Raw genomic sequence first — 15,089 nt, forward strand, 5'->3', positions numbered from 1 at the left:
AAACCTCGTCAAATAGAACCAGTTCCCCCTTTCAAATGACAATTAGGACGGCTCGTCCAAAACCTGAATTTCTTACTCGAGACACCCAATGCCATGAAAAGTAGGATGACTTGTCCCAAACTTCATATTCTTAACCGATACATAATGCTTCGACAATGGCGACTCGTCCCAAATTTCAACTTTACTCGACACTTACCCGATACCCAGTGATATAAAGCTTAAAACAACTCGTCCAGAAAGCTTATATGCATATACCCAATAGACTTTTATATCGCAACGTCACAGCCCGAGTTTTTGCCGAATGAGGTTTGAAGACTATGGAAAGCCATGAACAAAGCAAATTGTTACGGCATTTAGCAATAAACGCAAAATTTAAAAATTGTGTTGAATTTTGATCGGAAAAAAAAGCAAGCAATCAGGTTGACAGATTGCGAAAAAATGTTGGATTTAGTGAGAATATTAGGATGACTTAACCTTAAAATGCTTACCCGAAAGCCAATAAATACATTCAAATAGGATGACTGATAAGTGTATCTGCAGTGTCACTTCTTTAATTTTTTTACAAATGTTTTGCCACATCCCTAATTGCTATATAATTGTGGGGGTTTTTTTTCATTCTAAAGTGCGGTTTGGGAGTTCACAATATTTCTTTCCTTTTGCGATTTTAATGTTTTTGTTTTTTTAATATTCATAAAAATATATGTTTTAATATTCATAATAGGTTTCGGCAATATTATTTTTAATATGTCAAACTGTAAACAATTAAATTAATCTCAATAATCGTCCCGACCGCTTTGATATTTTATTAAAACCGACTAACTTATTAATTTTTTAATTTGATTTGTTTTAACTTATTAGTAGAACTTGAAGCGTTGCTTTGTATTAACTTTTTGCTTTATACTATTAGTTTTTTGGCAGCAAACAGTTTCATCGATTTAACAAATGTATCGCTTTTTAAAATGAAAGTTTGCCCCAAACAAGGCTAAAACCCACTGTTGGTAAGGAGATACAAGAGGAAATATTTTTAAGGTAAAAAAAAAAAAAACTCGCAATCCTCCTAAAACAGTCTAGATTGTCCTACGTATAAGGAAACATGCCCAAGGCAAGGAGTACGAACAGTTTATTAGTAACTCCCCTGTCAACCATTCTTTCCTTCAAAAAGTCACACTATTTTACCCGAGAAAATGGCACCACAACTTTCTCTAAATCATTGCTACGAAAAAAAAGGCCTCATGCTACGCTATAAATGCACTGACTCTCATCAAGTACAACATAGTGTAATGAACTACAAAACAATTATAGTTACACAACTATTAATAAGCACAATGACCATTAATTATTATAAATTTGAATGACATAAAAGAAAAAAAGGTACTCACAAGTTAATTCTCTGTATCTTTTTGTCGACAGCGTCCAATGTTATGCCTTGCACCCACCGACGCCATTTTGTTCAATGAAACACCATAACTATAATACTAGGCCAAACACGAGTATCGACTGCTCTCGTGGCACGCAAGGAATGTTAAACATTTGTCCTCAAAGGATTGACTTCATTGTGTAATACTCGCCTAAAAAACACCTGTTAGTTATAGAAAAACTTGACACTAAAATCCAGCAAGGTGAACAAAAGCCCTCAAACATTGGGTAGTGACCGGGCAGCACGACGCTCAACAGTGTCAGGGAATCAGATCCTATACAAAACACAATATTGTTTTCGCTGGTGACATTGGCCCAATTTCAACAAGCTGCTTAAAGCAAAGTAAACATTTGTTGTTGCTGAACCAATCAGTTTATTTAAACTCTATGAAAATATAGTTGTTTACAATAAAACTAAACCTGATGTGTGATTTCATTTGGCCACGTTTTTTGAGATGTAGCCGAATCAATCCGGAGCGATTATGTCCACACCTGGAAACAAACCGTGGTTTGACTACACAATCTGTGAAGCGTTACTATCTGAAAAACTGATATATATTTTTCTATAACCACATTACTTTAAAGTGGAGTGTTTCTCAAAACGCTTTTTCGATTGTTTTTAAATTAATTTTAAGAGTAGTTATTAAAACGTAAACCTTCCCTTTAAAACGATTATGCTAAGCAAAACATTTGCAGGATACCAATCACTTCGTCCCTGTGGTATGGTATTATGACTGGCAACTTAATAATATGGTAAGCATGTCAGTTTAGTTGTGCTCAGCTGCTTCGTGTGCTTAAGCAGCTCAGTGAAATTGGGCCCAGATGACCATTGCCCGAAGCCGACATCTCGGACACGCCCCGAGACTGGGGGTGGGGGGGGGGGGGGGGGGGCTCGTCAAGGGCACCCCTGCTTTTGTGTGTATATTTTAAACCCCTTATTTTCCCGTACACAGCCCCGCGTTTCTTTGACAGAGTGGGTGTGGTGCAGCTTCGACCAATTTGAATAACTCTGATCTGGGCCCAAGCAGATTGCTTAACAATTGCTTGCTTAGCTGACATGAGCAGGACACCAGGCAAAATTGTACACGTGGCATGGTGTTGTGGCTGGTAACCTTATTCTACAAAGCATGATATTGTTGTGCCTAGATACTTTTAGTTTTTAAGCAGCTCTATGTGATTGGGCACTGGTCACTTAAAATAAAAAAGAGACTTTAAACTGTGTCAACCTACACCTTTAAAGCTTATTTTGTCTCTAGAAATTCTCCCTAAACCAGTGTACGTATAGCAACAGTTTTTCATCCGGAAAATTTAAACATACCACAGCTTACAAGCGTTATTAACTCAATTTTATGTCAAGTGTGAACGGGCACCAAGGAGAGAAATCTCACTGAATGCGAAAAGTAGATCGAGCGTGTGAACACGAGGTACACTAGGCGCCTAGAATATTAATGTACATAAAAACGCATCTGTCCATCTATAATTCAATCACTGATTCATTTATAGATTGACGAGACTGATGCATCGGGAATATTTCAGTTTGTAGAATAGGTGATGAACGGCTGATGTAATTCAAGTAGATATACTTTAACAAGACAAGGGACAAGACGTACGATTTAGCAAGTGTGGTAGCTCACCGGAGTATAATATTATTATAGACCTTTCCATTGTTGATGTTTGCCGGTTGGCAGGCCGGCCGAATGACAGCAAAACAATCAATCGTGCTAAAAACCAAAGTTGTTTTCTGCTAAGCTGTTTTTGTGTGTGCTAAGGGTGGATCAAAGTTGCTCATGGGAGTCGTCCACATCAAGGAAATTATGACGTCGAGTTTACACTGAACGTCGGTTCTTGTTGCAACATAGAGAAAGGGTTAAACTTTAATGATATTCGGGCAGGAGATTAAATTGAGAAATCCACTTCCATCGAGGTTACTCAGATATACAAATTCCTGTTTATCCCTTCGTCACCAACCCCGCCCCCCCCCCTCTCTCTCTCTCTCTCTCTTTGGGTGCCCCAGTTTCGTCTTCTCGGTCAATCGTATCGCCACATCGGAAAGATATACCCGTGCCCAATTCACAATTGGAGTTACGTGCTAGGTTTATCCAACATGACGCAGGCGTGCTCATGTGGAAGCCCAGCTGTACTAATTTTTTAGTTCACTGTGTCCACGTTTGGTCAGGTGGAATCATGACGAAGGTGTTACATTAATCAGAGCAGTGCTCGGGTTGTTGTATCCATCTTGAGTTGTATCGCCGTCTGAACGTGCATCGAACGGATAGACACGGCTTGGAAGAGTTTGGGGGTTGTTGTCAATAGTTTGTGACATGGTGGATAACTGAGACAAGGAGGGCTTGGGAACTAGACGGAGATCTATGTTATTTCATACCATCACAACGCTTATACAGTCAATTTAGAGACCACCCTATAGTCTTTACCCTTATTAGTTTACTCTCGATTCCAACACATGTATTAAGTATGTAACAATAATGAGATAAAGGGACCTTGCCTTTATTTTACTTTATTTAAAGAAAAAAAATCCTGGGGGTGTCGGAGGGGGGGGGGGGGGGGGTAACCCCCTGATATAAAACCCCTTTGTAAAATTCATCTATACATAACCACATTTACCATACTATAGACCCTTGTTGATATTGCATCACCGTATTCAGATTTCCATGACCACTGGAATGGTGCTATATTGTTTATTTTCCCTCCAGTCTCGGTCGGTTCGCAATGATTTGAGTGGTTGGGAAAAACAAGATGGCGTCACATTATAAGAGTCTATACGTAGTTTCCTCTGTATCGGCAAAATCACTCACGGTTGTTTATGACACACGTGATGGGCTGTAAGTAATATCATTCGAGCCTCGGTTTCGTTGCACTGGCTTAGTTTGGGGAATCAATATGGACTCTATATCATAAAGATCATCAAAAAAAGAGCGGTGGCAAGCAATTCAGAGATATTGAATATGATACCCTTAAAGGAACACGTTGCCTTGGATCGGTCGAGTTGGTCTTTGAAAAGCGTTTGTAACCGTTTGTTATAAAATGCATATGGTTAGAAAGATGTTTTAAAAGTAAAATATAATGATCCACACATCTATGCTTCGAAATTGCACGGTTTTCCTGTTACTTTGCGAACTAACACGGTCGGCCATTTAATTGACTCCCATAAAATGGCCGACCGTGTTAGTCGACGGCGTAAAGGGAAAACCGTACAATTTCGAGGCATGTTTGTACTGTGTGAATCATTATATTCTACTTTTAAAATATCTTTCTAATCATATGCATTTTATAACAAACGGTTTCAAACACTTTAAGACGCCACGGCAAGACAGCCAAAACTTTTCGGTTTCCGAGTTGAGGTGAAACGTTGTTACGGTTACAATCGTGCCTAACAATATAGGGAATTTGTGAGTTTAAAAATACCCATCTTTAACTTTGCGTTTTGTAAATTATAACTTTGTCTATGTTTAAACTACGGATATAATTTCCATGGGAGGAATTGTGATACTTTACAACATAGCAGTGGTTTGTTTGCTCCGAATACGTCTGGTCTGTTTACTTTTGTTTCTGCCGCTAACCTGACTCTGTTACCATGGATACTAAAATAGTTTCTTCTTTAAAGTTACCATTATGATACCGCGACTGTGTTATTAGACACGTAACCTATTTAGTTCTTTAAAGACAGTAGAACCACCCACCAAAACAGTTTGTGTTTCACCGGATCAAAATAATGACATCCTTTCTCCATTAGTATGTTTCCGTGTTGTATTTTGGTAGCGCCGTTCCAGAGCGGAAGGGTGATGAGACGACTACACAAACCACTGACTGAGGCCTGTACGGATCTCTACGGTGTACCAGTATGTGATTATACGCTCGGGAAGGTTAAACTTGATCAAACTTAATCACTTACCTTGCTATCTGTCACTTTCCTTTACGATTTCTTTTTTTAAAAGCAGTCCGCAGAAACATTAGGTATCTCTATAGTTACATCCATCTCTGTTGGAAGCCAGTTACAGAGCGTTTATCATCCATCGATAACCCAAAGTCGCCGACCCCTCAGTTTTATTCATACCATTTTGGCCACTGACCCAAAATGAGAGCTCTCCCAGCAGGGACAAATAATGGGTCTCAGCTCGTGGGACACTCACCGGGGACTAACCGGCGCATCTCGGGGTGATTTCTCTCTCACCTTCTTCCCCGGTGTTGTTGTCCCCCTGGCGTGGAGTGGACCTGGAACGGGGGTCATCCCGGGGTAATTGAATCAAATTGATACAGGCGGGACCTCATTGCAAGTCATGTCTGGAAGGTGATGAGCGTGTCCACGGCAAGTAAAGAGCTGTTAGTAGAATGGAAGATTTAAAAACCAGGCTCTCCATCTATTTCTCTATCTCAGATCGGCACATCCATTCGAACATCGAATTTTAGGTTGTTGTAAATTATACTGTATCAACATATGGATCGACAGTCGGTGTGTGTGTGCGGTGTGGAGGTGATGTACGGTAGTAGACGATGTTTTATTAATATTTCTTCTTCTAAAAGGTGTCCGTCTTGAGGTAGCAGCGCGTTTATACCAGGCACTGGCTCAACTGCATCAGCTGTTAGACTGCCAGTAGTTGCACGTCTGTATATTAAAAACAAGAACTATCTAAAAGTAGCACCATGTGAGACTCATGTCATCAGCATGTGCCGGGAGAAAAACATTGCCGTTGTCCTTGGAGGGGAGAGTTTTGACAGTTGGTTGCTGTTGAACTTCCAGTGACGTTTTTTGGTGTGACCTTTGACCTAATTAGCATCGCTGTGAGATGGCGTAATGCTGGGATGTCTTTGCGGGATGTAAATTAAGATAGTGGTCCCACTTCACCCTAGCTGTCCTGTAGATAACGGTGGGTATTTGGAGGAAGCGTTCCTTTGATGATATGCATGTAATTTTGCACGTATAAAAAATGTCATGAGAAATTTTTGTTGGCTATTAGATTTGAGCTTTGAAAAACAGTATACTAGATGGAAAAGCAATTTTATCTGGTCAACAAATTATGCTTAATACATTTCTGTTTCTGAAAGTAAAAGCCATTGGACCCTTTCGGTAAACAGTATTCTCCAAGGCCCACACTTCGTGTATCACAACTTCTATAAAAAAAAAATAACAAACCTGTGAAAATTTAGGCTCAATCGGTCATCGGAGTCGGGAGAAAATAACGGGAAAACTCACCCTTGTTTCCGCACGTTTCGCCGTGTCATGACATGTGTTTAAAATAAATCCGTAATTCTCGCTATCGAGAATTGATATTGTTTTACTGTTTTCTCAAAAAGTAAAGCATTTCATGGACGTATATTTCAAGAGAAGTCTTTCACTACTACCTTCTGTAAACCCTGTAAGTTAGTTGTAATTCTGTGAACTTTTTTTTTCTGTACCGAAAGTGTGCAATGGCTTTAAACAAGTTGAACACTTTCTGAACAGAACAAAAATTACAAGTTCACAGATTTACAATTAAATTACAGAGTATACAGAATGTAATGGTGAAAGACTTCCCATGAAATAGTATTCCAAGAAATGCTTTACTTTTTGAGAAAACATTAAAACAATTATCAATTCTCAATATCGAGAATAACTGATTTATTTTCAACACATGTCATGACACGGCGAAAACGTGCGGAAACAAGGGTGGGTTTTCCCGCTATTTTGTCCTGACTCCGATGACCGATAGAGCCTAAACTTGCAAGGTTTGTTATTTTATATATAAGTTGTGATACACGAAGTGTGGGCCTTTGGACAATACTGTTTACCGTTGTTATGCGATTGCCTTAAGCAGTACAAACAACATAATAGTCTAGTTGGTGCTCTTCTTCAGTAAGTATTGTTTGTGCCGCTACTATTTGTTGTTGTGCTTCGGCAATTTCACATCAAATTGGTCCCATGGCATTGACACATTTTACATTAAATAAAAAAGTAAACAAATCCGCATAATAATGACAACAAAGCATGATATATTTTTATTTCAAACTTAAAATATATCACTAGAATATGTTTTCTGTCAAGAACCAACCATTGTTTATAATAAGTAAAAAAAACACCTATTTCCCAATCAATTCTTCAGGAAAATTTACAACTATTTCGGTAACTAATTTAACCAAGTATTCCAGTTATGGAAAAATGCTGATTTGACTCTTTTAAAGTACAGGATAATGTTTAATATTCAGTCTAACCTTTGGGATTGCACCACCTAAAGGTCTCGTGAAAAATTAATCATCAAATTGTAAATCAATCTTCATATAGGTAAACGACTAGAAACATTTCACGGGTCCTATAACACACACCCACGCGCGCCAGAACAAAAATTAAACATGACGTCACGTCACGTGATATGCTTCTCAGACAGACTTCAGCCCGGTTCATACTCCCTGCAAATGCGAATGCGATGATGGCGAAGTGAATTCGGACGTCACAAAATCGCAACGATTAAATTATTTCTGTGACGTCACTCTATTTTTGAAAGTGTTGATTATTACTTAAAGGAACGTTAAAGAATTGGTAAGAAACAAAAATCGTAAAGATCACAAATTTACATAAAACTTACATGGTCTAATGATTATGATAGTTGAAAACATCCCTTGAAATATTTCTGCCGGGAAAAGTCATATTTGATTAGAAATCAATGCGAATGTTTTGATCGGTTTTTCGCTATTATCTCGTGACCCAGATGGCCGATCGACCTCGAACTTCTACAGGTTTGTCAGTTTATGTATGGTGGATTACATAAAGTGCTTATACTGCCAGCAACTTTTTTGCTAGCAAAACCAATTATGTAATGTCCTTTAACTATAATAACAGTCTTTCGGGAAAGAGTTTAAAGTCAGAGAATAGACTCTAAAGTGTACATTCGTGACTACAATATACGCGCCTTCGGCTCGTACATTCTATCAACGAATCTACACTTTCTCGTCCATTCTCCTTAACATAATTCGCATCAGTTGAAGTGTACTCATTTACTGCAAAACTTTCGCTGCGAAAGGTAATTACTCAAAATAATTGTTGTAAAAAAAAACCTTTCTTGGTGACGAGTTATGGGGAGAAGTTGATGGTATAAAACATTGTTAGAAACGGTTCCCTCTGAAGTGCCCTAGTTTTCGAAAAAGAAGTAATTTTCAACGAATTTGATTTCGAGACCTCAGATTTAGAACTTGAGGTCTCGAAATCAAACATCTAAACGCACACAACTTCGTGTGACAAGGGTTATTTCTTTCATTATTATCTCGCAACTTCGATGACCGATTGAGCACAAATTTTCAGAGGTTTGTTATTTTATGCATATGTTGAGATACACCAACTGTGAAGGCTACAGCTAACGACTACGGCTAAATCTCCTGGCAATTTCCCGTTTGGAGTTTCGCTCAGTGAGTAATAGTTTTTTTTGTTTTTTAACGATGTCATGCAAAACGTATAATCGGCCGTTCACTTTTTTTGCTCGTGACGACCCAGATGTCCAATCGATCTCGAACTTCAATATGTTTGTCAGTTTATGTGTATGGTGAATTACATAAAGTGCTTACACTTACTTACTCAAAAATATTTGAGACTTACACAATCTTTCACAAACTGGTTAAAACATGGCATAAATCACGTACAGAGAGTCGATATTTGGGAAGGAGGTTAAAAAGGTCACTCGATCCCTGGGGTGGATGCTGATCACTGAAAGATGACCTTTCATCACGTGGATGTTGTTTTTATTGTGTGGTTCCCAGTGTACCAATGGACAATCAACCACACATTATGGTATGGATAATGAATTGGGCCAAAGGAACCAGTATATGTCCCCACTAGGCCTCAGTTTTGCAGCGGGCTGAGGAGACAGGGATGTTGAGTTGAAAAACCAGTGTACATGAAATATTCGAAAACCGACAACTACATTTCCAATCTGCTATACGCGGGCACCATCCGTTCTTTATAACGGATTCTGGATCCGTAAAAATGGATAGGTTAATCGTATAATGCTGGCGCTATATGGATTTCGTATTTAAAGTACATACACTTGTATTGTACAATCATATCTACAATTGTTAAAAGAAACTACTATAGTTAATCATTAGGCTGCTACAAACATTCTACTGTTTTGTTAATCTGCTTTATCAAACAAAATCTTCAAATGCTTAAAAAAACAAAACATGTTTGCATGAGAAAACACAGTGTTGCTTCAGCATATAGTTCGTGTGGGACATAGTGTACAGGGAGCACGGCACAGTGCATTATAGTAATTTGGTATTTCGCCTTCGGTGTTATTTTAATAACACCTAAACCTGAAGGAGTCACTATGGTGAAAATATAAAATATCTGAACATTGAGTTGAGTCTTTACTTCATGTCTGTAAATCGTTGAGACTTAATGATTCATGCAAGAAGTGGTGTTTCCACCAAATCGAATTTAAAGGCACTGGACACTAATGGTGAAAACTCAAAATAAATATTAGCATATAACAACCTAACTTAGTAAGAAGCAATGTAAAAAACTGAGTGAGAAACTGCTCCTTCAGAAGTAACGAGGTTATATCTCACTCAGATAATAAAATACTTCAGTTAAAGCCTTTTATTAGGAATCTGAAAGCACACAATGTTGTGCAACAATTTTTGTTTGTTTCATTATTCTCTTGCAAATTCAATGAGCTCAAATTTCCAACGTTATTTTATGCACGTTGGGATGCAAGGGAAGTGCCTAGTTCCTTTAAATTTTATTACAATTATGCGTTTAAAACAAACTCAAAATCCACGGTGGTTTAACCTTTTCCTATAGTACTAATAATTTCCCACCCCGCTGCGCAATCATGGAACAACCACAGCTTCTACATCAACGCAAGGCAACATTTCCATCCGGAATAATTAATTTCGAGACAGGCGTTCGAGCCTTGTGTCATTATCGCCTGCGGGAGCAAACAATTTCGGGAAAATCTCTCTGTCACGTATTCATTGATTTAAGCATTTAGATTGCAGATTACCGCTCGATGTATGGCAAGAGGGGACCAGACACTGGACACAAGAAGTACACGAGTAGAGACTTCGGATCGTCGAAGTTGTAGCAGGGGAACAGTTCTGGTTGACGAGGACCGGGGATAGAACAGATGCAACTTTGAGTGCTGGGAAACATGAAGCGTGCCAACCTCTAATTGAATAGTTTCTGCACTTCTGGCGTTAGCGACGGATGTCACCGAGCGAGAATTATGACAGCGTTAAGTCTTAACACTTGACCGCGCACTCCGTGTCTTGCTACGTAAACACCGGGCAATTTACTTTCCACCAAATTGGGTCTGAATTTCGCAAGATATCCCGAGTAGTGAGGCTGTGTGTCTACGTTTGTATAGCTTGGATTGCAATGTAAACTGTAGTTGACAATTACGTGTAGGTATTGGCACTTCTGTGTCACGAGGTTCGCTGGACTGACACATACACACTCGTAAAAAGTGTTAAAGGTGTTTGTGGCATTGGAGTTTTAACGTCGTCCGGTCAAACTGGACAGCGAGGTATCGCCAGTAACAATATTTTTTTCCGGAGAACACCGTCCTTCGCTTTTGTGTTATACACGTTTTATCTGGATTTGGATATTGACAGTATAAGTGTCATGTTAAAGGATTGATGATCCAACGCGTGACGACAGTGGAATTTACTGCGAACTTGAGTGCATCTCCTTCGTTTTCGCAAAGCAACGGCCGTCCGGACAGTGTTGATATCTAGTACTGCAAATATATCACGTAGGAGTCATGTGTCAGTGTCTTGCGTGGTTACCACGAAGCATGATATGTACAGTAGTGTTGATATATGCAGTGGAAACATCAACAAGTACTTTCGACATTAAAGCTTGGCACCATGAATGGTCAATATGTCAGTCTCTTGCGTGACCACAACAAAGTTGTTTAGAGATCACCAATTGGTGCAGAATTTACATATTCGAATCAGCACACGAATGACACCATTAAAGCTGGGCACAGGAATGTTCAATGTTCAACTTTAACGTAGAGGTAGTGTGTTAGTGTCTTGCGTGATCACAACGGAGTTACTATGAACACCACCAATTGGTGCAGCTTTTACGTATTCGAATCAGTAACCGAATGACAACCGTCTACAGTTAAAACATGGTCGATTTAATTGCATCAAACTTTAGTTACGATGAAATATCTTCCACGTCGTTCTCTCCCGGTACAGCAGTTAACACATCCCTATGTTGGGGGATATTGCTAGCATCAATTACTGCAACAGCCGTGATTGGTAATCTCCTAGTTATCATCGCCATTGTCCGGTCCCCGACTCTTCACACTATAGCCAGCGTATTTGTCTTCAATCTCGCTCTTGCCGACGAGGCCGTGGCCAGCCTAGTTATGACCCTCGACGTCGTCTATCGTTTCCAGGGCACGTGGTCATGGGGCCATGCTGTATGCCAAGTATGGATGTCGACAGACGTGCTTTCCTGTTCAGCCTCTATTCTAACTCTATGCTCAATAGCCGTAGATCGCTACATCGCCATTGCTCATCCATTCCTCTATCAAGGTTCCATGACGAAGACCAAAGCTGTGTTAGTAACCTCTCTAGTCTGGGCTGTAGCATTTATACTGTCCGTGTTACCAATGGCTTTCCGTTGGCACGAACCTGTTGGGTTTGAACAGCAGTCCGACCAGTGTATACTCACTTTCAATCCAGCGTTCTCAATCATCTCCTCCATTGTTTCCTTCTACGTCCCGTTCGTCATCATGGTCATAACATACGGACTGATCTACAGAGTTGCTAGTCGCCAATCGGCCAAGATCAAAATGAACGCGGTACACGCGAGAGTGATACGAATAACGCGTTGCACGAGCTTGTCTGTTCGCGTTCAAGAGCCCGTCAAATATCACCAAAAGGCCCGGGACAACAAGGCGGCCGTTACGCTCGGGATCATCATGGGATGCTTCGTTATATGTTGGTTGCCTTTCTTCATTGGAAACATCATCAACCCTCTATGTAATAACTGCATTGATATTGCTTACACCAAGGCGTTTACGTGGCTCGGGTATAGCAACTCTGCCCTCAACCCATTTCTCTACGTGATGTTCAATCGAGAAATCAGAGGGGCTTTTCGGCAACTATACACCCCTTGTCTCAACAGCCGTTAGTAACTTTATCAGTTTTCGACCAGTATTATTACGTCACAGATGTTGAGAGACGATGCACGGTGACAAATCACATGTACAATGTTTAATTGAAAGCCGTGAGGCCCACAGCACTGTGAAAGAACATCAAGTAGAAAATCTTAAACAAACTGACAATTATTAAAACATTGAGTGATATTTTTAAATTTAAAAGAAAACACAGCACCTGGCGAATTTTACTTTGCTAGACCATTGCCACACACGAGTTGAGTTTTTTTCAGCTTCCTTTCTTGTCACGAATTTCACAAGGATAATGTTTCTACCACGACTGGCAGAATAACTCACTGAACGCGTCAACAAAGTTAACGTCTCAACGTAAAACCTTATTCGCGAGTGCCGTTTCAGATAACTATAATTGCTGTAGTGCGCCCTCTGCCAGATATCATTTTCAAGTTTTGAGTGTGTGCAGTCTCTATTGTGAGCAATCAGATGTCAAATCGTGTGAAACCAAAACACCAATGCAAATAAAAGCATACGTCGATTTAGATACTCGAAGCTCATCATGCGATGTTTTGGTTCAAGTCGACCCATAGCGAGACAATTTTGTCTAGAATGCGTAAAGGGATGTCTCCCCTTAGCATTGATATATATATAATATAATATATATAATTCACAGCTCTTATATGGTAACCCAGTCATCCGTCTCAAAGTGTTCGTTGTAAATACTACAGGTAAGCCGATCCGTTTGGATTACATTAGGCCTACCAATTTACATAACAACTTGTAAGAACCTGCAAGGTGATGCAAACAAATCTACAGCCAACCATACCAGCAAACACTGTGGCAATAACGAGTGCATATGAGTTATGCTACGTGCATTGCACAACACAGGGACCTACGGACCTCTCAAAGAGTGTACCGCTCAAAGACACAGAGACCAGGCAGCAAACGAACAAGAAATGAATCCGCTGACAACATAACTTGAGTCCGAAGAGACCACTCGGCCACTACACTCCGCCGATCTCATGTAGGTGCTAACGGACTCTAAAATCTCCCGGTTAAGAACTGACCTGGATCAACGTCCAGTACGGGACGAACTAATTTCTTGGTCCGTATATGACTTGGAATCTGTGTCAAAATTAAAAAAAAAATAGGACAAATTGACGTAGAATAATGGGTCAAAATGCTATTATTTGACAATTTTCAACTTGGTCAGTCGATCCCAAAATAGGTCAGAACCCTGGAACCCAGAAAACGGGTCAATCTGATAAAGGAGTTTTTAAGATGTATTTTGAGAAAACTTTTCACTGTAAATCACCTGATATCCAGCCTTGGCTGGTGCCTGTATAATTGGATATGAGTTAGTATACAAAAAAGTGTCGATTTATTTAGTGTCCCATCCGAAAGACAAAGCTCATCATGGTAAAGTAATCTTTACTCAAGGCCACAAGTGACTCGACCGAGATTCGAACCCACACTCTAATGATCTAGGGCCAATTTCATAGTGCTTAAGCAAAAAAAATGCTTAAGCACGAAAATAGCTTGCTTGTTTTACACCTGGCCAACATTTCATGCCATATACATTGCTTGTGACTGGTATTGAGCTGTTGTTTACTTAGCATAACAATTGAGTGGAGTCTTGGCCGGTATTCTGATTTTACTAAGCATTGATTATTTTGCTTAAGCAGAATTTTGTGCTTAAGCAGCTCTATGAAATTGTACCCTGAAACACCAGAGCCTGAACTAAGTGCTCTTAACCGCTCGGTCACGACACACCAAAGTGCAAATATAAAGTGCCTTGCAATTTCGATAAAAGCACAGTTTGAAGCATCAATCGTGTTTATCGTTTTTTGTTGTTGATTGTTTTGACTGAATGATTTATATAGCTGCCACATACAGGGACTTTACCTCTGACGTCAAAATGTGAAAGATCGTACATGATCTTTTTTGCACGCACAGATCACTCGTTTGACACGTGACCAAAATAGAAGACTCACAAAAACACCTTTAGTCAGCCAAACTAGCTAGGACAATTTGTTTCTATTCTGGGCCCTATTGTTAATACGATTATAACACGATTGGTAATTTTTAGCATAACAACGTACTTGGTATAACGAGTAATGGAGAGCTGTTGAGAGTATAAAACATTGTGAGAAACGGCTCTCTATGAAGTAAACGTAGTTTTTGAGAAAGAGGTAATTTCTCACTTCTCTTGCAAATTCAATGTTGAATTGAGTCAAAATGTTCACAGATATGTAGATTATACATAATTATGTTGTGATACACCAAGTGAAAGTACTGGTCTTCGACAATAAGCAAAGGTGCCCATTGCTTTAAAACAAATGATGGAGAAATTTGAACTATCTTTGGAAGAATATTAGATGAAGGTAAACATTATTGTCAGCATTAGCCTAGACTTGATTCAAGTCCCGTTCTCGTGTGAGAGGTACACAAAACATTAGTTGTCTGGCAAAGACACGGGATTGTGACTTGAGTCAAGTCTAGCTTTAACCCGACTAAAACGCGTTTTTTTCTTCTGACAGGGAAAATTGTAATCATACACGATCC

General features: G+C 39.5%; 1 protein-coding gene across 1 annotated transcript; it reads left to right on the top strand.

Annotated features, from left to right (window-relative positions):
- The first annotated feature begins 1,093 nt into the window (after positions 1-1,093).
- Positions 1,094-12,545, top strand: LOC117294697 (octopamine receptor-like). Its single transcript, XM_033777207.1, has 4 exons — positions 1,094-1,102; positions 2,175-2,206; positions 4,276-4,295; positions 11,653-12,545. The coding sequence occupies exons 1-4, from the start codon at positions 1,094-1,096 to the stop codon at positions 12,543-12,545; spliced, it is 954 nt and encodes a 317-aa protein (XP_033633098.1).
- The last annotated feature ends 2,544 nt before the right edge of the window (positions 12,546-15,089 follow it).

This window comes from Asterias rubens, chromosome 9, assembly GCF_902459465.1.
Source record: "Asterias rubens chromosome 9, eAstRub1.3, whole genome shotgun sequence".
Classification (NCBI taxonomy): domain Eukaryota; kingdom Metazoa; phylum Echinodermata; class Asteroidea; order Forcipulatida; family Asteriidae; genus Asterias; species Asterias rubens.

Excerpts from the sequence above, each read along its gene's own strand:
- LOC117294697 (XM_033777207.1), top strand. Across the intron at positions 2,207-4,275 it reads GTTGTGCTCAGCTGCTTCGT|CCTCGGTTTCGTTGCACTGG; the intron begins GTGCTTAAGCAG and ends ATATCATTCGAG. Across the intron at positions 4,296-11,652 it reads CCTCGGTTTCGTTGCACTGG|CAGCCGTGATTGGTAATCTC; the intron begins CTTAGTTTGGGG and ends CAATTACTGCAA.